Below are 24001 nucleotides of genomic sequence, written 5' to 3'. Positions count from 1 at the left end.
AAAATATATCCAGACAGTAGAGCAGCACATTGCACAAAGCCCAGAGACCTTCCAGTTTAATGAGAGAGGAGCAATGTGAAATCCACGTGCCTTTTTGTCACTTTTTCAAAATGGGAACTCTACTGTTTGCTTCCTGCTTGTATTCACATGGAAATTCTTAAGAGAGCATCGCAGTAATGGCTGATATCAGTCTCTGTGTCAAATCCTAGTTCCATCATTTATTCGCCATGTGACTTTGGGCACCGCACTTAGCATCTCTGGACTGACCCAGCTGCCAGCATGTCTTAACTGGGTGATTGCAAGAACCTAAAAGCATCCTTGCTTCCCCTCTTGCTCCTCCCCCATCTAGGATCAATACCGCAGCCACTGTGAGTCTATCAAATATGTCATCTCATGTCACTCCCCTGCTCAGAACCTTTCAGTGGCTTCCCACCCCACTCAGAGTGAAAGCAGAAGTCCTCTCCGTGACCCACAAGGCCCTACACACACCAGCCCAGGCTTCTCCACTTCTTTCTCAGCATTGTCCCATTCCTGGCTCCTCACAGTCCTGACCCTGTGCTGCACACTCCCTGTTCTTTCTGCTTACCACTCCTGCCCCCAGATGCCCTCACCTTCAGTGGGTGATGGCTGAAATGTCTTCTCTTTATTGAGACCTTACGCGGCCTTCCCTTTAAACACTGCTCTCCATCCCAGCATTTTTTTCTCCACCTCTTCTGCTATGTTTCCCATAGCTCGCTCTCTCTCTCTCTCTCTCTCTCTCTCTCTCTCTCTATATATATATATATATATATATATACATATATATAAAATTTACTTTTCTTCCTTGTTCAGTCCCACCATTAGAATGTCAGGTCCATGACAGCAATTTTTGTCTGTTTTGTTCATTCCATGTTTCTTGAACCTACAATAGTGCCAATGATTTCTGTGCAAGTACAGACAGTGCTCAGACACACACAAAGCCCCTCCCCACCCCAAACAAAATCTGTAATGTTGCTGAGTCGGATACCCTCTCAAGAGGTTATAAAAGAGCTAAAGATCAGAAATGTTAACTTCCTGACCTCCAAACTATAAAATCACCTGTTTTTCATACCCCAAAGCTGGGCCTGGACTAGGAGAGTCAGGTGAGAGGCGTATCCCAAATTCCATAGCTTCCTGGGCATATGTGCTTGTCCCCTGGGGTGGAACTCAGCCATCCTCCAGGGCCATAGAGCAATGTTTCCTGCAGTCTCTTTCCTTCCACCACTGTACGCTTTTAGTTTGTTGTGTATATCGTACATTAGAGGGCAAACTGGCTTTTGCTGACTACTCTATATTCTTTATGAAACTGAAAACTCGATGAACCTTCCATGTCGAAAGACTCCTCAGCCCTGCACAAAGCCGTGAACAGTCTACCCCAGCTTGACGTGCAGCTCCTCTTTGCAGGCTCCCCTGCTTCTCCAGGGCAGTCAGTCACTTCCTCCTCTGTCATCCCAGGGTGGCTTTTGAAGCAAGAACTCCGGCACATACAGTAAAACAGCCATACAGTTCACACCCCTTTCTGTCCTGAGAGGCCAGAGCCTTGGAACTCAGCACAGTGCCCTCAGAGTACAGAGCAGTGATAGAACACGGTTTTATGGGATGAATCTCTTCACGTATGACTGTTCAGTAGGAAATCACGGGACACCGCGCTTCTCAGAACACAACCCCCAGGACAGTGACCAGAGCGGTACACCAACTTCTGTGTTGTCACCCAATCAGAAAGGATCAAGTAGGAGTTTCAATCCAATTTTTAAAAGCTGTTCTGTTTCCGTGTTGTTTCTTTTTATTTATTTTATAGGTAAATATTTTACCCTGTCCTATTTTGGTGGTGTGATCACTGTTATGTTGCCTCTATATAAATCCCCTTTAAATTTTTTTCTCCTAATCTTGGTTAATATGCAATAAATAACCAATATAAATGATTATACATGTTGTGGGGGAATTTCTCAAAGGCATAAATGTGGTCTTCAATAACACTGCCTAAATTTGTACAGTGCTTTTCTGCATCTTAAGAAATAAGTTAACATCTGGAAGTTTTAACTCTAAAAGTCCCAACACACACTGCTGTTTGTTTCATGTAACTAATCCTTTCCTTGCTCAATAAGAGATATTTTTGCCTCAAGGCTGACTAAATGTGTCAGAGTGCAAAGGGAAAAACAGCCGCTGTTCAGCATTTGAATTTCAAAATAGACCTTCCAAACTCTAGAGATCATCTTGAAAACAAAAGCTTTGAATTGCAAGAGCTAGTGTTTCTGCAAATAATATATTTGAATATTTTTAAAAAAGTAATTCTTTCTGTGCAATTTATTTTGAAATGCCTCAAAAAGTAACATGGATTGACAGATGAAAGAAGGTGGGTAGATGGATATGTATGTGGTAAACAAGTAGAGTAAAATGTTAAACGCAAAATCTAGGTGGTGGGTGTATGGATTATACATCATAAAATCCTTTCAATTTTGCTGTCTGTTTGAAAATGTTTGAGAAAAATATCAGATTCAAGGCATAAAATCATAGGCCATAAACAACTGATGGAAAAGAGGGCAGATAAAGAGACAATATGACCTATTCCTTACGTCTTCACCACCCTGCCCTCCCCACCAAAACGTAGATAAAGGTTTCATGGTCAGAGGGAAAGTGAGAAAAAAATCAGGGAGCAAGTACCTGATTGTGGTGAGTCCTCCTGAGGAAACGGAGCCCTCCTCCACTGTGTCCAGAGACTAACCCCTCATCTATCGAACGGCAGATTGGCCATCAGAGAGCAGAGAGAGCTGCAGCCTTACCCCTGGGTTAAACTGGAGAAGGGGCAAGTCCTAAGAGAATCTCTCTGCATCTCCCTGGCACAAAGTGGAAACTTTGTGGCATGTCTAGGCAGAGAGGCCCTGACAGACAGCCCAAGCCCAGAGAGGTGTGGAAGCAGAGCCAGGAATTTCCTATGCTCCTGAGGAGGATGCGCAAATGGTTAGGTAAGGTTTCATGGATTTAAGGAGGCATCACTGTCCAACTGAGCAGGATGCAGTGTGTGCCACGTGGACCTGAGGAAAGGAGACAAGATGAATGAACTGGAAGCTTCAGTGACTGCCAGGGATGATGCAGGCCAGCGAAAGACAGAAGCAGCAGATTACGTCGGTGCTAAAGGCAGGGTAAGATGAAGATGATTGGAGCCCAGACACCTTCACCCTAAAGATACCAGAAAAACACAGGCTGTCCGAATACATTTGAATTTTAGATACACAGTGAATTTTTTAAGTGTGTCCCATGCAATATTTTGTTGTTCGTCTGAAATTTATATTTAATGGAGCATCCTGTGTTTTGATTTGCCACATCGGACCTCCCTACCCTACCTGGCTTTCTCCACAAAACCTGCTTCACAGACCGTAGGTGAGGAGGAGAGGAGAGCGCGCCTGCATAGGCTGCACTGACAATACAAATTGCCTGAGAAAACATAGAGTGGCTGAGAGTCCCTACACTCAGCTGAAGTAAATTATCTTCTAAAAGGCAGGACTGGGGTCCTAGATTTAAACTCATCTTAAAAACCAAAGAAAATGACAGTTTTGTGCGCGAGTTCTGTGGTTGGCACATTCGCTCTGCTTCAGCTGGACCTTGACAACCGCCCTGTGAGGGCGTCAGGGGAAGGAGCTTTGGTGCCAACAGGATGAAGCTGAAGTTCACAGACATTGAGTGACAAGTGGGTGACTGAACCCGCTCCAGAACTCAGTCCCCCTGGCTTATTGACCCCAAAGAACCTTCTACCTATGTGGCGAGATATAAATAACGTAGCTGAAAATCATTGGACAAACATCATGTACTTGTCTGACACAGCAGCCTGAGCCATTGAGGAATATAACTCAGGCAAGGTTCAAGCACACTGAGCTTTCTTAAGGACTGGATGTGACTCGCTTGGTATGGCTGAGGGCCTTTTGAGACAAACTCTTAACCAACTGCCACCACTGCTTACCTAGACACTAAATTCTACTGCCAGTGACTAGTGGTCAGAAAAGAGAAGCGTAGCCTCGAAAAAGTGTAATCCTCTGTGTTGATTTAAACTTTGTCCTCTTTCCTGTGAGGACACCAATCAGTGATCACTCAATATCAGCACAGTTCCCTGGTTTTTCTCTTGTACTTTGCGTGCGTGTTGCCCTCACCTTCATTCATGGGCGCTTCTTACAGTAAATATCGATTAGGGACTGTGGACTGGGTACTGTGCTAGGTACTGGGGTATAAAAAATGAGCAAACAGACATGTCATTCATGTAGTTTCTGTTTTTTGAATATCGAATCTGAAGAGTAGAGGGACCTCCCCACTGATGATAAAGTCCTTTCTGCATTTCATAACCGTTAAGTGAGTAGTTTGGGCACCTCAGGTGAGAGACACTGCTTTCTTCCTGAGACGGTACATTTCAACATCGTGTCCTTAGATTTAGATACTACTTTTAAACAACCAAAAACTGTAATTATGTATAATAATGAAGAAAGAGCAGATGCAGATGAAGATGGTTTAGAAACAGTGGGAGCCTGTGGAGACGACGCAGTGGAAACACAAATGATACAAATACCGTGTGTTGTCTAAAAATGAGCCTGGCTCAAGAGAAAATTTCTCAATATGCTAGCCTGAAAAATTGCCAACATTGCTAACTGATCTTTAGTGATTAAAAAAAAAATACTCTAAAAATTAAATCTTCCTTGCTGGAGAAAAAAAGAAAATAATCGATCTCACGTTTTCTCTGCTTATCCCAGAATCCCATAGGAAAACATATTTACATACTTTGTAGGTCAAGCCTCACTCTCCCCATAAATACAAAATAAGGTGAAAAGAGTCCGGCACGACATTGCATCTAGAAGGTAGATGCCGGGATAACATGAGCATCCTCCTGTGAGAACTGACAGTGCCCATTTTGCTAACACTCTTCCCACACCCACTAGAGAAATTGTTTCTAACCAAACTAGAAATGAGAAGGCTTGCTTGACAAAGACTTGTAAAATTATTAGATTTCAAAATCCAGCTTGGATTTGGAAGTCGCTATGAGAGGCCCAAGTCCTGCCACAAAGCTAAGCAGATCAAGAACCTAAGAACACACTTGCTAAATATTTCTTACGAATGTGCTATTCACTGCATCTCCCAAGCCAAACATCTTGCTTCCTTAATATGGTCACGAGTTTACACATTTCTTAACACAGAGCCTACGTTATTCTTCTTTTTGCATAACAAGGAAGACATACCTAAAGTTTTTTGGGTTTTTTTTCCCCAAATTTACTTGCTGAAGTCATACAAGTCTTGGAGAAGACAACCTAAAGCAGAGTCATAATTCTAACAGTAAGGATAGTACTTTTGCTGCAAGAGCCTGTTGAGTAGAAACCCTGAGACTCCCAAATTCTCTTTCTTCGCTTTCTTCTCTTGGCAGGCTCCAGGGTGCCTTGTGTTCTTCAAATCAGTTAAAGATTATAAATCTATTATAATTTCCACCCGGATGACACTCTTCACTTCCAGGCTTGGTGGCTTCCTCCTCCACCCTCAGTGGTGTTGTGCTGCTCCCCTGGCCATCCAAGTGACCTGATCTGGAGCTGCCAGGATTCTGACCTTCACTGAGGTGGAGGAATCGTCTGCCACCTACTGCTTACATCTTCCAAAGAACAACCTGCATCTTTCATCTCGGGTGGAACCTGGGGCAAATCCAGGGGTGCAACAGACAACTTCTGAGTAAGAAAGGAAGTCCTGCTCAAAAGTGTGTCCTATTTATCTACCAAGAGGGAGCCTGTTTATTGCCTCACTTCTCCAGTCCTGTAGAAACTTCTGTCCAACAAAAGGATGCCTCTCCAAAGTTAGGAAGAGCTTTTGTCTCCTTTCTGTTTTCAGAGTTTTAATTCTTGTGTCTTAGAGTCCGATTTTAGCTTACAGACTGTGTCTCATCTCCTGTGGTGCCTGCTGATATGCTTTACTATCAACTAGGGTTCAAGGTGGGCATACACAGCAAGGTCGCCTCCCGTGGACATACTCCTGATAGACACGCGTAGTGGAAGCCTTCAACAGCTTCATAATGATTGGAAGGAGGAATGTGTCACACATTAGCCATGGGATTAACCGAACTCTATGGGGATATTTTGGGAAATACAACCTGGCCTCTTCGTGCACTTATCCACTTAGTTTTGCTGTGTGAATATACATTTAGAACTAGAAAACTAAAAACCAGCAGCTGAACTCATAGTTAAGAGAAGGAAACATAGCTCAAAGAAATGACCACTCACGCTGCCACTGCGTTTCAGATATCACGAGTCGCAGCAGCTGAGCTGAGACCAGCCTTCTCCTTTCCAGGGAACAGGCAGGCAGTTTTTCTAGCCAACTATTCAAACATTCCCAGTGAAAAGGAAAACGATTCTCACATAACAACAGCACTTTTTTTTTCTAACAACAAAAAAGGATCAAAACATTCCACAGCTACCACCATTGAAATTAGATAATGGGATTCAAAGAGGAGGCCAGTCATTGTACGAAAAAAACTAAGAAAATTTTGAGGCTCAGCTAATCCTACAATAGTAATAATAATAATAATAATAATAATAATAATGTATTTGTTTAGCTTTTCATACTTACAGAGTGCTTTCCTATTTTCACTCACTTTACATTCTTGTCAAAACCCATTTTACAGACGAGAAAACAAGATTTTGATCATAATTTCATTTTGATAAAGAATAGCGAGTTTAACTTTCATAAAAAGGGAAATAAGAAAATGGAAACTGGACCTTTTTTTTTTTTTCAACAATGTGGTTACAGAAAACGTGTGTCAACTTACTGTAGTTTGCAAGAAGTTTTTCCCTCATAATCTTTCACCATGTCATAAGTTCACATTATTCTCTGAAACTTCCAAAGCATTTTCCCAAGGCTTTTTCCCTTGAGAAGAGTGTCCAGCTCTAGAATGTGTCCCCAGTCACTGGAAAATCCTCCCTCAATTTGCACCAACGTTATTAAAAGCCTAGTTCTGGCGCTGTCTCTTAAAATCAGAAAAGCAAAATGGAATCCAAAGACAAGACAGAGTTTCTACCAGTTTAATTAGCGGAGACCTTCTTACAGTTTGGGCACTTTGTTCCCTCTCCCAATCTACATCCTTGTTTCCAGGCGTTACTGGAAATGGACTTGTTTGTCTCTGAAATACATTTCAAGCCTCCTATCACTTTCTTTTGTATTTGAAGACATACAATTATGGGGTCATAAATTAATGGTAACATATTAATTTTCTCACAGTACCTATTAGGACCATGGCTTGGTTTAGTGTAACTTCCATTTAACACTCAGTGTGGAATCTTTATACTATTCTCACTTAAGCTATTTTTCCTTTTCCTACAAGACTTTCCCTGCCCTTTGTTCTCCAACTTTCTACTTCAATGCTCCCTAAATACTGCAATAGACTGGTAGATTCTCCATGTTCATCAATAATGTTTTCTATTTCCTCAAAGCAATGAGTCAGTCTGTTCATTTTCTCTTGTAGTAATTCTCCCTCTTTACTTATTCTCGGCAAAGATGGTTGAGCAAGATGGGAACTTGACATATGTCTCAGGCCCGTTCATTAACTCATAGTTCTTTTATTCAGCAACACTCTTCCCATGTCACAAAGTCATAAAGACATTCATTTCTTGTTTCTGGAAAGGGAGTCACCTTACTATTCACTTCACTCAGTGGGAAACAGAAGATGACCTCTACCATCCCTGACATTGGCTCACCCTTGTCTCCTCAAAAAGAAATTTTCTTGCAGTGTTTCCGGTTCTGTCAGTATCTTAGTGAGAATGTAGAGTTTTTGTTTTGTTCTGAATGCAGGATTTCCTTCTGCAGAGTGCCACTGTGTCAACAGTAATTCAGCAGCGATTCCAGCTGGAAACGACGCTATATTGCTATATTTACGTAAGGAATCAAATACCGGTATTTGAAGTTTCTTTCAGATGACGGTTGAGGAGGGTGTGCCAGAAGTCTGTTAGGATGAAGAGAGACACCCAGGGGCTGTTCCTGGGAGACCTTACTCTAGGAGACAGGTAAAGGCGCAATGGCTTGATCCAAGGCTGATGCTTCAAGCCCAGAAAGGAGGGGTTGCTCGGACAACAGTGTCATTCCTGATACCAGGTGACCTCTGGCCCAGTCACCACATGGTCCAAGCGAGGCGAGGGTTTCCATCAAGACTGAACAGCATGTGGTGAAAAGTCACAGCACACGCAACTGCGTGGTCTTTGAAAGGATTATGAGTGGCTAGGACATAAGGTGCATTGTGCGAAGTGGCAGATTTCACACAAAGCTTCACTTCCTCTCCTGACACTAGAACTTTACAACTTTGTGAATTTAGGCAATATTTTCCAATCTCTATGAACCTTGTTTTCCTCACCTGAAAAATGAGGATAAAGAGAGCCATATTTAAGAGTTGTCGATTTCAACGAAACATAAAATATTTACCCCCATACCTGTTATGGTAGGTACCCAACAATTATTAGATCTTCTTTCTAATGTTTTGTTTTAAACGTAAGTAGGGGCTAGATCATGGAGCACTTTATAGATCAAAACAAGGTATCTGGACTTTACGCTGTAGGTAAAAGGAACCCACTTTTAATGTTTAGGCACTTGCACATTAGCAAGATCCATGTTGGTAATTGTGAGTTAGTGTGAAGCAAATCTGAGGAAGGGCAGCCAGTTAGGCCTGTCTTGGGGCTAGTCTAGGCAAGAGATGATGAAAATCTGAACCATGGCATAGTAGAAAGGATGAAGGGAAAGGAGTGAAGTCCAAAGACAGTATGAAGGTAGAACAGGCACTAGCCTGAGAGTCCAGGGGGAAGGAGAGGTAGTGCCATTCTATGAATGGTGTCCCCTGGAGTTATTTGTGCAGCATGTGGCCCTGGAAGAATCCAGGATTATGCCCGCATTTGGATGACGGGGGGGTAATAATTCATTCACCAATGTAGGAGGGGTAGAGAGGGAAAACAAGCTGATTTAGCAGGAAAGATAATGAATTCACTTTAGAAAGTGCTGAATGAAATTCATGTGCACGTAGAAGGAAGTATATGTGTCTGGAGTCATCAGCATACATTGTGTGTTTAATGAGCCAAGGGCTATGTACAGATCCCTGGGTAACACTGATATAGCACAGGCCGGCTACATGACAAGGAAATATCCAAGAGAGAAGGGAGGCGTCGAGGGGTTAATAGTACAGATGCCAGGGGAGTCAGGCATTTGAATAAGTACATAGTGTCAAATGCAAGTGACAGGACACGTGAAAGATCTGATGAAAATGACCATTGGATTTATCAAAATAGAGCTTGTCAATGGTAGAATAAGGGGCTGGAAAGTCTTGGACACCGTGATCAATAACCTTGGCTATGATGAGTAAGAGTGAGTCAGAACATTACCCGTAAAATAATATGGGGCCTTACACATGTGGAAAAGTCGAGGAGAGTTGAGCATATGGTGAGCTGGGGAGAGGTGATGAGATATTGAGGACACAGGAGCCAAACCCAAATCCTGCGTAGTGATGGCCTTACGGCGTGGAGGCTTTCCCACCCAGCTCGGCCCTCACCCCACTCAGCTCACTTCAGTGCTACACCTCTTCAGTGTCTCTGTCTCCCAATGGCCACTTTGTATCTTCCCTAATTTCAGTAAACACTGGACCTCGTCTTGCAGCCTCTCACTCTCTGTAGATGTTTTTTCCTTGCACTTCATAAGGAAAATAAAAAAACATCAGCGAGGTACCTGCTGTCCTTTGCCTGGATGTGTGGAGTATAGGAAAATGAGCAAATCTCATCAAGGAAGTGATCGGGGGAACAGTATCCTAAAGAGAGATACAGGTTTCGATTAAATCCCCCAAACAGAGGGAACTAATGACCAAGAGGACGGCAAAGCGGATGCTGACGAGGTCTTCACCACGTAAGAAGGAGCCCAGACAGAACACAGAATTGGCAGGGATGTCAGCCATGAGCAAGAGCAGACCAGAGACTCTGGATCAGGGCGCTGGAGGGGACTGGAATTCTCACAGTTAAGTTTCTTTCTGGGATTAGACGAGGTCTAGAGAAAAGCGCCCATTTCCATGACAGAAGGAAGTCGTAACTGGAGTTAAAGGGATGTGTACGAAGGTTGGGAGTGGGCGTGTGACGAGAAGGAAGGAAGGGGAGAGAGAAGCCTTCCTTGGCCCAGCCATCAGCAGAGAGATGTTTCTAACTCTGAAAAGGAAGATGACTTTTTCAGGGAGAAGTGTTTCTAAACAGGAAAACACGCATGCGTACAGAATACACACAGTACTATCTGTTCATTAAATGAATGAGACAGACCAGGAATCCAGCCCACAGCGAGGCTTCCCTTCTACCTGGAGGTATCTGCCTTTTTTAGGAACTGGGGTTACTGGTAGTCAAAGGGGAACACGTAGGCCGCACAGCTGTGACTACCAGGCAGAGTCCCTCGGGGGATCCTCGTAACAAGGAAATACTGGCCAATAAATGAGGAAGAAGGGGGGGAGATCCCCCGATGTCAAATCGGAGCTCTGTCCCTGAGGTGAGTGCGGTGGTGTGTATTTTAGTGAAGACGCTTATCTGGATTGTCTTCAAACTATAGTGTACATTTAACAGCACCTATAAAAAAGCTTGTGGGGCATGGAAAGCACACTGAAGAGTAAAGGCCGGGACTCAAATTTTGTTTCTGGTTTACAAGCCTTGAGAAAGGAGAAATCCTGAGATGCTGCTGGCTCCCACCAGAGAAAAGAAAATGTTGAGTTCCATGAATTGGACAAGTTGTAGCCTCTTCCTGCAGCCATCACTAGCCAGCTTGACGAGGCCCCCGTCCTTGACTTCACAGTTAGCTGTGTGCCCATGAGGACTTTGCTAACCAGGGGCTCCATGGGACTTGCTGGTGGAAGGCCCTGCACCCAACACGAGTGAAAGTTATAGTGGCCCAAGAAAGGAGAAGCCCCAGTGGCCACTGGAGAATTCAAAGCACATTTGGGAAGTCACATTTCACATGCCTGGATGGCTCTGCATTTGCACTGAATCAAGAGGAGAATTTTTGTACATTTCTGAAACAGTCTCCATCTGCCTAGGCCTCTATAAGTGGAGCTGCCAAGCGGCAGTGCCGTTGGCTGTGTCCACCCTGGGACCATGTGGAGATGGCCCAGCCACTGGGCAGGATGCTCCCGCCTGGCCACTAAGCCCGCTGGGAGGTATCGTCCTCACGTGTGGGTCGGTGGGCAGGCCCCTCGCCAGTGATTGCACTCAGGTTGCCAGTGTGAAGAGACTACACACATAGGTCTAATGGTATTTAATGATTCCATGCGGCTTTCTGTCCCATGCAGTAATCAAAGACGGAAGACATTTGGAAATACGGAGACAGTTTAATGAGTATAACCTAGAGGTCTAATTTCAGTAGAACAATACATGTAGAAGGCACTAGTTCCTTAAGTTTCTCTTTGAAATTACTGGAGGGAAAAGGTTCAGATTTGGAAAGCCTTTTTCCTTTTATTGTTACCAGGGCTAAGTGTAAGGCATTTATTTATTATTCAGCAAAGTCTATGGCAGAAACTCTTTGAATATTAGCTTGTGAAGAATTGAAAGTATTAGGAACTTGCCAAAAGAAAAATTCTAAAAATGAATGAAAGAAGAGGTACAGGGGTAGACACAACATATTAAGTGAAAAGGGATAAGTTTAACAAACAGGGTGTGTGTGAGAGAGAGAGAGAGAGAGAGAGAGAGAGAGAGAGAGAAAGAGAGAGAGAGAAACACAGACTTGAAATGCTAGGAGGCTCTTTAGGAGTGGTGGAGATTTCAGAGATTTCAGAGGCACATCTACATTTAGTGAGGCCTGAGGCTTATACAATTCCAGGGCCTCCTTTTATAGAAAAAGATATAGAATTGTGAATGCAAATTAGGTACAATAGTAAATCCTTGTTCATTCGCTCCACAGTAAATCTGTCTCTACATGATTTTTATAGTTTTCTGTGCTAACTTTTCCACAATGAGCACGAATTATAATGACCAAAGTAGAAGTGTAAGTTATGCAGATTTTTTAAATGTCAGATATGCTCTCAAGTGTACTTACATTAAATTTTTTTGAAATCATTATAGACAGTTTTCACTTGGGAGGGCTACAGAGCTTAAGACTTTATGTTGTCAGTTATGTCATTTATGATGCATTTCTCTAAAGTCATCCACAAAATCCCTACCTTGAGCTTACCCTTAAATGTAATTTGCTTACATAAAGCACCTCAGACAAATATCTTGAAACAAGAGGAAATTCAAACAACACTTTGAATCAGGAAAACCTTGTTTGTTCTTTTTAAAATGGACACGAGCTGTGCTGATTTTAGTAACCCAGTGTAAGTAGGTTTCCATAAATTGGGTTACTTCCTCCCGAAAAAGGAGTAGTGACTGTATTAAACATTCTAATTGCATGAGCGCCTCCTCACTTTCCTGTAGTGACAATTGCCTGGTGTCACCCTGTAAACTGCAAAGTGCTTCTGCCAAGGGTTTCTTTAGTAACAGGAAGTGACTGTGTAAGAGAACTTTACGCTGGTTAGCTTTATCGTCTCAGCATCAAGGAAGAACATTACTGTAAGTGATTGGGGGACTGTCCCCATCAGTTCTCCTCGGTGAACACACTGCTGAAGGGTGCTTTGAGACAAACTAGAAAGAAGGTGTCTTCTTACCTGTAGAGAATGTGAACTTCTGTGACTCAGCATGGCCCTTGCGGAGACCCCTCTGGGATCAGGAGAAGCACTCCTCTCAATCAGATCCAGGATTTGATTGTTCAGCTCCATGCTTTCACATCTGCCCAGGGGGACATGGGAAAGTCACATTTTACAAAGGTAATGAGGAATTCTTCAAGAGGACAATGAGCTTGTGAATTGCGTGGAAGTGTTATTTGTGTATGGTTGGTAAGCTCTAGCATCCGCCATCTCTCCTCTCATTTTGGATTCATTTAGTCCAGGTCCTAAGAGCACTGGAAAGAATACCGGAGCTTAGTTTTCACTTACCTGCACATTTATACAAAGTGATAGAGTAAGATGCAGGCAAGTTTAGGGATTCTCACAGTCTATAACAATGACCAGGACTGAGCACTTACAGGGAGCCGGCGTTTCACACATTTTCTCACTCAGCGGGCACAACCATCTACTGAAGCATCAGTATTCCCTGCATCTTACAGATGAGCAAACTTGGGCTTAGGAAATTCACCGCCTCATTAAGTTACACGACGCTTTCGAGTTGAACACAACAACAGGACTGAGGGTAAGTCCCTTAACTTCTATGAACCCTATCGGCCTGGTTTATAACAAGAAGAAAATAATGTTCCATTGTGGGGCTGTGAGTAGGACTAGTGATCACATAGGTACGATGGTTAGTTCAGGGCCAGAAATGGTGTAGGTTCTCAACATTGGGGCCACCGTTACTATCCTGAGAAACTGGCATAGTTACCACACATTCTAACAAGTGAGTTTGAAAAGTAGGCCCCCAAAATTTAGTGTGTTGCTGAAACCAAAACAAAACAAAACAACTCAAAAAGCACAAAAACATTTCAATTTGGTTCAAAAGATAATCAAAAAGTTTAGTCACACCTAGGGCAAAAGCCAGCCTTGTCACTCACTTGGGTTTATAATATCTTAGTAAATCTTTGAGATTATTCTTCAATGTAAGAATTTAGTAGCTGAAAATAGTTTTACATATTGTTTCTAATTATTGAAATTCATTACATTTCATTAGTGTCAATTGGTCTTAGATTTATTTTACAGAAGAAAATGGTGTTTATCAAGGTTTATTTGTTTCCTACACTATTACTAAAATCTTAATTTTTGGAGGCCTCAAAATTCTGACATTGTGTGGCAGAATTAAAGTTGGTAAACTCTGCTTCTTTTTTAAAACACTAAAAAATTGCATATAGCATAGTTATATTCCTAATATGTATAACTTTATGACCCAAGTTTTGGTGTAGAGTACATAAAAAGTGAACCACTCAAGCAAACTTGTCAACACGAGTAGAACAAATTCTAAATAATCTTGCCTTAGTTTTCCTGGGTACATATTACCCCCACCTTGGGACCCAGTCCCTGAGTCTACGCAGCTACTAGGCGAGGGTTATGGCTCCAGCGACCTATGCTCTGGGCCTGCCCCTTAATCAACCTTATTTTTCAGATAAGAAAATTGAGCCTCAGTGAGGTGAAGTCCCTTTTCTTCAGGTCATTTGGCTTATGAGGGGCAGAGTAAGGATGTACTCTGAAGCCCATGACTTTTTACCACTGGGCTGTTGGTGATTTTAGGAGTGGTAGATACAGCAGGACCATCGAGGGCTGTGTAGTTCACAAATAATTGGGTTTAGATTTTCTATTTTGAGGGACATTTCTGCTTTAATTCCAAAGAAAACAACTTACTATTGCCCACAATTGAAATGTAGATGACTTCCCTTCCCATCAGAGGTTAGGTCAGGCTGGGGAGACAGGCTATGAGGATCAGATGTTTCACCCACACCTGTCTTTTATGAGGCTCCTTCTTTTTTCTAGGTTGTGAGTTCTTGACAAAGATCCATGGATGGGATTCAGGGGTCCATGAATCATTCCAAATCAAATTAAATACAAAGTAACATATGTGTTATATGCTCCTTGACTCTTTCTCAAGAAAGGGTCTATAGTTTTTATCAAATTCTTGACTTCCCCCCAAAAGCTAAAACTCATTGACCCAACTTAGGTTATTGTCATGAGTGACCACTTTAAAATCACATCTCACTGTGGCTTTTTTGTCTAAATATATACTTTATTTTTTTTTACCATGGAGGAACTATGAAAATCCAGAAATGACTCTTTGAATCAAACACTATTACTAAAATCTTAATTTTTGGTGGCCTCCTTACTAAATTGCAAGTGAACAGAGAATTTAGAGGCAATATTATTAGGCTAAGGGTGATTCGCGATGAGGTTGAGAGAATTCAGTGAAGTCCAGTAAATTCCTATTGGACTCTTGGCTGATCCATCGCTTAGTTTAACTTACGTGGATATCAATCTCCTGGTTACCATCCATCCTTCCTACCCTTCACTCACAAGAACAAATCCACATGGAAAATAAGTAGAAATGCTGTTAGTACGAATTAGATTTTATCAATAGGATAGTAGGTTCAGCCAATGTGACACTGAAACATTTTTTTTTAATATTTCCCCTAAGTTATGTATGATGTGTGAGCTGTTTCCCCTTAAACTACCATTGGGAAGTCATATTCGGCCCAGTACCCCAGGCAGGAACCAGAGAGAACGGGAAGAGGTGACCAGGCTGCAGGATTATCCGGGGCCCTCAGACTTTTATTACACACGCAGGGGGCTCCAGTACAGAGTCTTCTAAACAATTACCCAGTAACGCACAGAATACAGCTTGTCTTTGAATGTCATTGTTTGGTAGGCTCATCCAAGGATTATTTAGTTATGTAAATGTTATTATTTGATTAGAGCTTAGACATTGTTAATTTGTAGACTTCTGTCTGGTAAAAAAACAAAAAACAAAACAAGAGAAAAATAGATCATCTCCCAGGTTATTGTTTACTGCCTTGTAAGGGCATTAACCAGTTTTGTATCTACTCTAACCATCTTATTCTAACATTTCTTTCTTAAATTGCCTGCAAATACCCAACTCTTCAAATGCTCTTTGAATGAGACTTCTTATCTTTCTGGATACCTCATTAATTAATGAGTTGAATTAAAACCGTGGACATATGTGCGTTTTATATTTGTTTGATAGTTATGTTTTTAACTTTTCGTGCATCGCGTGTTAACCCTGCTGGAGGTCTATACTTTAAGACCCTTGAATTTCCCGTTGTTGGTAGTGACTGGATTTGGTTGTGAGCATACACCCCAAATCCACCAAACTCATTTTGGATGGTTACATGCGATGGTTAGCTCATTACTACTGACAAGAAGTATAATTTCCTGAAGAAATAATCACACTCAATAGACAAACAGATAACCACAATCTTGGAAATAACTGAAGATGATTTTGTTTGTGTCCTGTATTTAGAAGACAGAGAAATGAGGCCTGGAGGGATTACATGAGAGAGCAAAGCCCGGGCAAGTATTGGGGTCTTTCATGTGCTTTCTGCAGACACTTGCCCACCTCAAGTGTCCATGTTTCCTCCCAGCCTGCTGCTGCCAATGTCACATTTGAGGCTTTGATTGTACGTTATAAGCCAAGCCTCTTCAGGGGAGATGCTAGGGAACAAAGCACATTTTCAAGTATAAGTCAAGGAAAAATCGATAGCCGGTTCTTCCAGAATGGCAATGCTTCCAGATGTTCAAAGACCAGAAATTGCAGCCTTTGGTGACTCAGAATGAGAAGCGTTGCCTGAAACACCACCACCAGGCAGCAATGTTTAGGTTTTCCTTTGGCTGTTAGGATTAGTGCCCTGAGTATGCTCCTGGCTACTCGGGGGAGGAACAAATTACTCAGGAAAGGAAGCACTCTGTGTGTCTTTTAGATGAACAAGTCCTGGGGTCTTGATTATTTTAGTAAAGAGGAAGTTTGTGGTTTCAGAAGGTAGTAGGAGAGAAAAGGTTCGCTCAGAGAATTGTTAATGTAGTGCTGGCCTTTAGCAACAATAAATATTTCTCGAGTTTCACCCAAGACTATGTGGTTTAATAATTTAGGTAAGTGTCTAAAGCGGTCTTTGCCTGTCTGAAATGAAAACTAGGAGGATGGGGACATTTCTTATAAACATGGACTCTGTTTCCCTTGATCTGCATTCTCGGCTGGATCCCCGTTTATTTCCTCTCTGCTGTTGTGATGTGCCAGGTCGCTGAGCTGTTGACAGTGCCCCAGCCAAACCTCTGTGGCTCCCCCGGGAGGAACATGGGCTGGAGCCGGCTGGAGCAGAGAACAGAGAACGGGAGCAGCTGTAGGTGCTGTTCAGGCCGTGGATGGTGAGCGAAGTTCTAGAAACCACTTCTACAGCTGTCCACTGGGACAGCTTTGGCCTCCTCCTGGAACGCGCTGCACGGGTACAACCCGCCCATCCCAAGGGCACAGCGACAGACCCAGGCAGGTATTGTATCTGCAAATACACAGTTTTGACAGAAGATATTCCAAGACATGCGTTTTGCCTGGCTAAATGTTAACCTTTCTATAGTTCTCACCTTAACTGTGGGAGGGACACTGAACCCTATTGCATGGGATGCTCCAACTATGCGTTTCCATAGCAACCTGCGTTCCCCCATGACGAAGCTTGTCCCACTTTATTGTGATGGCGTGTTCATGCACATGTGTCCTCTATTAGATTACAAAGCCCTGGAGACAGGGGCAGGATGCTTATTCTTGTATCTCCAGAGCCTCAGGGTTATTTGAAACATTTGCCAAGGGAACAAGTCGTTGAGAACGACTAGATCTGAGGTCAGCAAGGATAGCCGTGCCCTGAAGCAGGAGACGCTCCTAAGAAGCTACGCGTGGGCTGCTGCGCCTCTGCAGACGCAGCTGTCCAGGGGACCCACGGGGTTTCATCGTCCTCTGCTCAATGCAGCTGCCTCTGGGAAAAGGAGCTGACAAAGGCTGACGGGTGATGAGAACTGGAACAGGACACACCCCTCTGCGACCAGCCATTGAGCTGCACAGGAAGCAGGGGGTGGAGGCCTGTGGGAATTGAGAAGTCCTTTGCAGTCAATCTCCTGGAATTACACCCACAGTCAGGTTGATACCCGGAAGGAAACATAATAAGGCTAAAACCTTATCCAAAGGCAAGAATTAAGCACTATTCTCTCCTAACAAGCTCTCTGAGTTTTTAATAAGAGAAAAATGACATCCTTTTAGACCTCATAGCTGGGCTGAGCCTCAAGATCAAGGTGGGTGAAGAGGTGTTTCTTTACACTGGGGAGCGGGGACTCTTGTATGGAAAAGGGAGGAAAGTGAAGAAATCACGCAAATATTGCTACTCTCCCTGCCATTCAAATGACACCAAGTGTACGCTTGGCAGGGATACACAAACAGCACAGCTTGATAGTTTCATGGGCCAGTAGGGTGTTTTGTTGTTATTATTGTTTTAATATATCATCAATGTTGTTTATTTAAAATTTCATTCTCTCTCGAAGACTATAAAAAAGTCAATAATCTTAAAGATGGAGGTGATAGGAAACACTTCAGAGCTAGAATTAGAAACAAGTCATCGCTTTTTCAAGTCGGGGAAACCTCACCACTGACTCTAACATCTGTATCAGCCAGTTAATACTTTTGCACCATTTCTCCACAGTGCAGATAAACTCATTGATTTAGTGATGAACATATGGAGAACAGAATTAAACTAGCTAAACATGCACAGAAAATCATATATTTTATTGCTACTGTTGAAGGGTGGCAAAATATGCCAGCCCCAATAGTGCCACTCCAACATACGGATTATCCTGAGCTAATAGCACTTGGAAAAGAGCAGATGAAGGAAGAGTGTTCTGATCTTTTCTTCCTGCCAATGGGAGATAAAACGTCAGTGTGAAAGATGCGTCTCCTGTACCAGGAGCAAAGGAACATTCTAGTCATCAAGCACGCGAGAATTCTGCGCAAATAGACCTGGTTACAATAATTCTTATCTTCCTTTAGCGTCACCCATATATGTTTTACTTTTCCACAAAAGCTTCTCTTTGTTCAACCTAGTATAAGAGCACTGAGGTTTTTTTTTGGTTGTTTGTTTTTTTAGGGGGGTCTTCATTTCCATAGGAAGATTCCCGTGTCACAGAAAACTTAAATTTATATGCTTTTCTCTTGTGAAACTGTCTTTGGTTACAGAGCCCCAGCCAAGACCTAAGATGAGTAGGGAAAATAATTGTTTTTCTGTCACTAAAAAGGATTTATTCCCCAAAAAGAAAGGATCGCAATTTTGTGTGTGCAGGCACAATGAGCCATGAGCATACTGCTAGAGAAAAGAAATTTTCTCCCTTATAATGTTCTTGGCAATAAGCATTTCAACAGGAACATTAATAATATATTTTACAGTTATGTCTATATCAAAAAAGCAAGGGAATAAGTTAGGTCTGATATACTCATCTGATAGATCCATATTCTTGTGTCAACTATAGTATTTTTTTTTAAATTTATCAAACTGTATCTCTCAAATCTCTACACAATACCGAGTTGTGACATCATCTAGGAAGATTGGAAGACCAAATTTTGAGTCATGTCTAGTAATTATAATATTTTCCCTAGTATCACAGTGATATTTATTGACTATGAATTTAGGTAAAAATTACCACAAATAAAACAATATCATCTTAACACTATTCTCTTAAATCAATATTGTTGAAGCTAAATTTCTTTGGGACATATATTTGAAAGGACTTTTTTTTAAGGAACAGAATTGATAAAATAATTTTATTGAAATGCTTTTAAATTATAGCAAAAATGAGGAGGAAGACAGGCTTTTAATAACTGTGTGAGGTATTAAGTAATTTAGATACCATATACTTGGGAGCTGTATAATATTTTTATAATAGTAGAAATAGTTTACCTTTGTGTTCAATTGATCATTAAATACTGTTTACCTAAACTATCAGTTTAAATGTGAGTTTTTCACATATGTTTTGGAGTTTCATTTCTAGCTTTGATAAGTCTTGATTTAATCTACCAGCAGGTTTGCAGGGTTGGGTCCCCAGCAGCACGTACAAAGGTACAGAGCCAAGAGAAGACTGACAAGTGACATGCTTGCCAGTCTCAATCTACACCTAATTCGTCTATGGGTGTTGAGGAAATAATGGAATGAACGGTGAAGATATGCCCTCTGCGTGAGTTTTTTGAGAGATTTCAAAACAGCTTCACCAAAAGTCACAAACTAACATATGGCAACTTAATGTCTTTTTAAATCTTCTGATGGCATATTCCCAGTTCTTTCTCCCAGCTGATAAAGTGCGTGTCACCTTTTGCCAGATCCCTTGCATTAGCTTTGTCAGAGGTTAACATGCTGAATCAAATCATGATCAGTTATTATAATGTGTAGAGTACTCCTATGTATTTAAGGCGAAGGCTTCTGAAAACCTTCTACAGAGACTTCAACAGGTTCATTTACAGGTGGAAATGTTGCATTATTGAATGATGCCTCTAGAGGGCACTCTGCATTCAGTTCCGGTGAACACTGGTTTCTGATCATTGCAAAGGTTTTCATTTTGAATTTTGAGTTCAGGGGAGAAAGGGGACAATTGTGTGGTGTACACATGTGTAGTAATTGTAGTTAAGTTATTTTGTGTTACTTATTTTAAAACTTTTGATAAACATTACATTTCTTTTTAATCTTTTTTTATGTTGTACTCATTGTTTAATATTAATGTAACATATTTACACTAAATAGTTTTCTTCCTATTGGAGGTGGCAAGTTGATTTTGTTAAAGATTTCAGTAGTCCATATTCATTCTTTTTTTTTTTTTTTGCGGTGTTCGTATGAATGTGAAATTGATGAGCTTAGAATTTCTTTTTGTGCCAGAAATTAGGAAGTACTCAAAGAATTTGTTAAAAATGGGACAAATTAAATCAAGATAAATAATAAGAATGCATTATAACTTGTTAAATGAAATAGGAATTTGTTAAACTATGCTTATAAAAATTTTAAATAAATACCAATGGGGACAGGAAACATCCTTTCTTTATATTGGAATGCCTACTAATAAATGGAGAAAAAATTATGGTATTAAGAAATCACTACTTGGCAGCCATCATAGTAATAATTCAAATAAGAAATATCAATGGGTGCTAAAACTACTGGCTGAAAGTATGATGAGGAGAAGGTATTTACACAATTTCATGGGATCTCCCTCCCCCAATACTTAGTGAATACTAAAGGAAATATTAAAAACAACTTTATATTGGATTATCTTGGCAGACAATAATCAAATGATAAAATAATCTGTAATGAGAAAAATCCAAATTGACCATCTGATAGGATGCATTAAAAAAACATAGCTTTACATCTGTGATATTCCTGCCAAAAAATGCATAATCTGAATCCAATTTTGAGGAAATATTAACAAAAGCAAATTGAGAGACATTCTACTGAACATCAGGCCTATAATTTTCTAAAGTATCAGGTCATGAAGGTCAAGCAAAGACTGGGGAGCTGTACAAGCTTGAAAGAGCCCAAACACCATGAAAACGAAAGTCAATTTATTATTCTGAAATGGACCTTTTTTCCCTACGAACGCCACAAACAGGATAATTGGGAAAAAACTGAATGGGTTTGAGGTTAGATGGTATCTTGCATCAGTGTTCATTTTGTGATTTTGATGTGAAGGGGTCAGGATATGCCACCCTCTACCAGGGGACTTTGACATAAGGATTATTTTGAGCTGAAGGCAAGTAAGACTCAACAAATGCATCCCCTGATCACCCTATGGCATGACATAAACTGTCCTTTGAGGAAGTGGCATGGATACTGCCCCTCTCCTGTCCCAGGATGAGAAGAGCGACCCTAGCACCAAGATGAATCTGCATGAGTGACGCTTTCTAAAGTCTCTCATCTTCCATCAGTTCCTCCATGCATCTCCTAGTCACTTCCCTACGGTTCATTGTCCCTCGGAGCCCAAACCCGCTTTCTTTTGTTAAGAAGGTTATATGAGCTCCCAAGTCTGCTTCTTTGAGTTTCATTTCTTTCCTGTGAACAGCCCTGCAAATAAACATGTTAATAAATGTGTGTTCCCTTTTTCCTGTGAGTCAGTCTTTGTCACTAGATTAGCAAGCCCCTGACCCTGAACCTAAGGTTAGAGGAAAAGTTTTTCCTCCCTGATTGATGGTTATCTTATGGTTGCTTGGCAGAATGTTCTTGGTTGTAGGAAAAGCACATTAAATCATTCAATGGTAACTTACTTCTGAATGGCTCTGGGGGAAAAAAAGATCTTTGTACACTTCTTAGAAATTTTTGGTAAGTATGGAATTATTTTAAAACTTAAAATGTACTTAAATACTAAACCTTAAAAATAAAATTTGATTTGACATTTAAATTATCTTATGCTCAACGTAGCAATCATTTTATAAAAAATGAAATTAACATTCCATTATGTAGCAGAAACTAATAAATGGAAACCAATAAATCTTCTTTGAGATTTGTGAAATTAGGGTGAATCAAAACAAAGAAAAGATAATTTAGTGTATTGTTTTGCTTTTCTAAAAGAATGTGGAAGAAGAGCATTTGTGTGAATCAATTTACTCTGATGTTCTCTGTTCTAGCCCAAGGATTCCAGAAAATAAAATGAGCTATTTCCACATGACATTCAAAGCCCAAATAGGAAAAAAATGAAAACATAGAATAAACAAACAAAACCCCAAAACCTAGAGAAAACTTTTGCTCTATAGTGGCTGGCATTTTACTCTCCCCCACCCCCTACCCTCACTCCCACCCACCCACCCATGGATGTAGAATAAACATACAAACTCAGATGAAATCTTCAGATTGTGGGAGCCTGCCTTTGGAAACATGGGTTAGCACCCAAAGCCATGCACAGTAGAAAGAAACTAAAACCCAGAAAGACTTTTTATCAATTAATTCAATAAATAATTCTTTAAAACTTTTTGGTGGAATGCCCACTAACCTTCAGAACCAAACAAGCCTGTATCCTCATGATTTAGGGTGAGATTCCAAAAGAAAGAAATGTGCATAAAAGGGGATATTTTCTCCTTAATTAGTTACTTTTTTACGCAATTATACGACCTTTGACATCAGAGAACACTGCTGATATTTAAAGTGGACTTTTATCACAGTATTATTTATTTGACAAAAGCTATACAAGAAAACTATGGACCTTGTCTATTTATTTCTGACTATGGAGAATGGATCATTTATTCCTAAGTGAAATGGAAAAAATTACTGGCTGCTTTTTGTTTGTTTTAAAATGCTAAACCATTTAATTCAGATGGGAATTATCCAGGGTCATGTGAAAACCAGAAAAGTGAATGTTACTTGGTATAAAATTGTTTTTTGTTCTTCATCTATCTTTGCAGAATTAACATAAAAACAACTTTAGAATTTGTATAAACGCAACTATGCAAGATTAGAAGAGGAATTCCTAAAGCTGGTAAGTCAGATACCTGGCACCAGAAGCAAATGTCACAGAGAACTGGCATTCCAGAGATCAGGTGGGGAACAAATGACATCCAATGAGGGGGGGTAGCATTCCGAGCAAAAACAGGGACTGGCTGGTGGGTGAGGTGACAGTGTTTTCATAAGTGCTGACAGGTTGGATGGGAACCAGTGGCATTCTACTAAAGAAATGACATTCACCTACACTCATCTGTCGCTTGTTGAAATGGGTACAAACACACGTCCACTGGGCCAGGCTATTCCCAGAGATGGCAGAACTCACTGACTGACCTGGGCACTGCACCAGCTGCTGTCTGTGCTGTGCCTGTCAGTCCATAGAAGGCCTTCCTGAGGTGGGAACCGCCTGCCCTGGCAGAGTGAGAAGACGGAGGCTCAGAGATGACACACCTGGCAGCTCTCCCCAGTAGCATTTGTATCGATTGCCAAAGGTAAATGATTAGAACAGGTCAACTAGTGATACTAGTAGAGGTAGATTTAATAAATAATTATTTATTCCATAACAAGGATGGTTTAAAAAAAAAAAAAACAGTACGCAAAGTAAGAGCCATATACACGATTTGGTCTTGAAGACCTAAAACTCAGGAAATAGTACAAGGAGTAACTATGTGTAGGTGATTGTAATGGAGAACTTAACACAAATTCAGAATTCCATTGAGGTTTGCAAAACCAAAGAATCGGTCAGACTTATTTGTAGAAAAATGAAATTATAAAATACCCAGGGGAAAGTATTTAGTTTTGACGATGAAAAAAATGAATAATTGCTTGAAAATATATACATTCATATCAACTATAAATATGAATACCTGGCAAAGTCAAGTCTCAGCAAATACTGAATCAATTAATAGGGACAACAAGTATTTTAGTCTTTTGTAACAAAGACTTGTATAATAATTTTTATAATACAACTTCAATGTAGACTATTTAGAATACAGTCATAGTGGATATACTCTAT

The 24001-nt window shown here is 41.0% G+C and overlaps 1 protein-coding gene and 1 long non-coding RNA gene across 4 annotated transcripts in view; one reads left to right on the top strand and one right to left on the bottom strand.

Annotated features, from left to right (window-relative positions):
- Positions 1-24001, bottom strand: part of TNIP3 (TNFAIP3 interacting protein 3) — a 59845-nt gene that overhangs the window by 32579 nt on the left and 3265 nt on the right. For all 3 annotated transcript variants that reach the window (XM_019741377.2, XM_019741378.2, XM_019741379.2), the window contains one exon: positions 12671-12791. In XM_019741377.2, coding sequence (XP_019596936.2) covers positions 12671-12791 — 121 coding nt within the window. The remainder of the gene's footprint in view (positions 1-12670; positions 12792-24001) is intronic.
- On the top strand, positions 12741-21822 carry LOC141572766 (uncharacterized). Its single transcript, XR_012498249.1, has 3 exons — positions 12741-12829; positions 16785-17034; positions 21373-21822. It is a non-coding gene; the product is annotated as an uncharacterized LOC141572766 (long non-coding RNA).

Source organism: Rhinolophus sinicus, linkage group LG07, assembly GCF_036562045.2.
Source record: "Rhinolophus sinicus isolate RSC01 linkage group LG07, ASM3656204v1, whole genome shotgun sequence".
NCBI lineage: Eukaryota > Metazoa > Chordata > Mammalia > Chiroptera > Rhinolophidae > Rhinolophus > Rhinolophus sinicus.
This window is presented reverse-complemented; position numbering and strand designations above follow the sequence as displayed.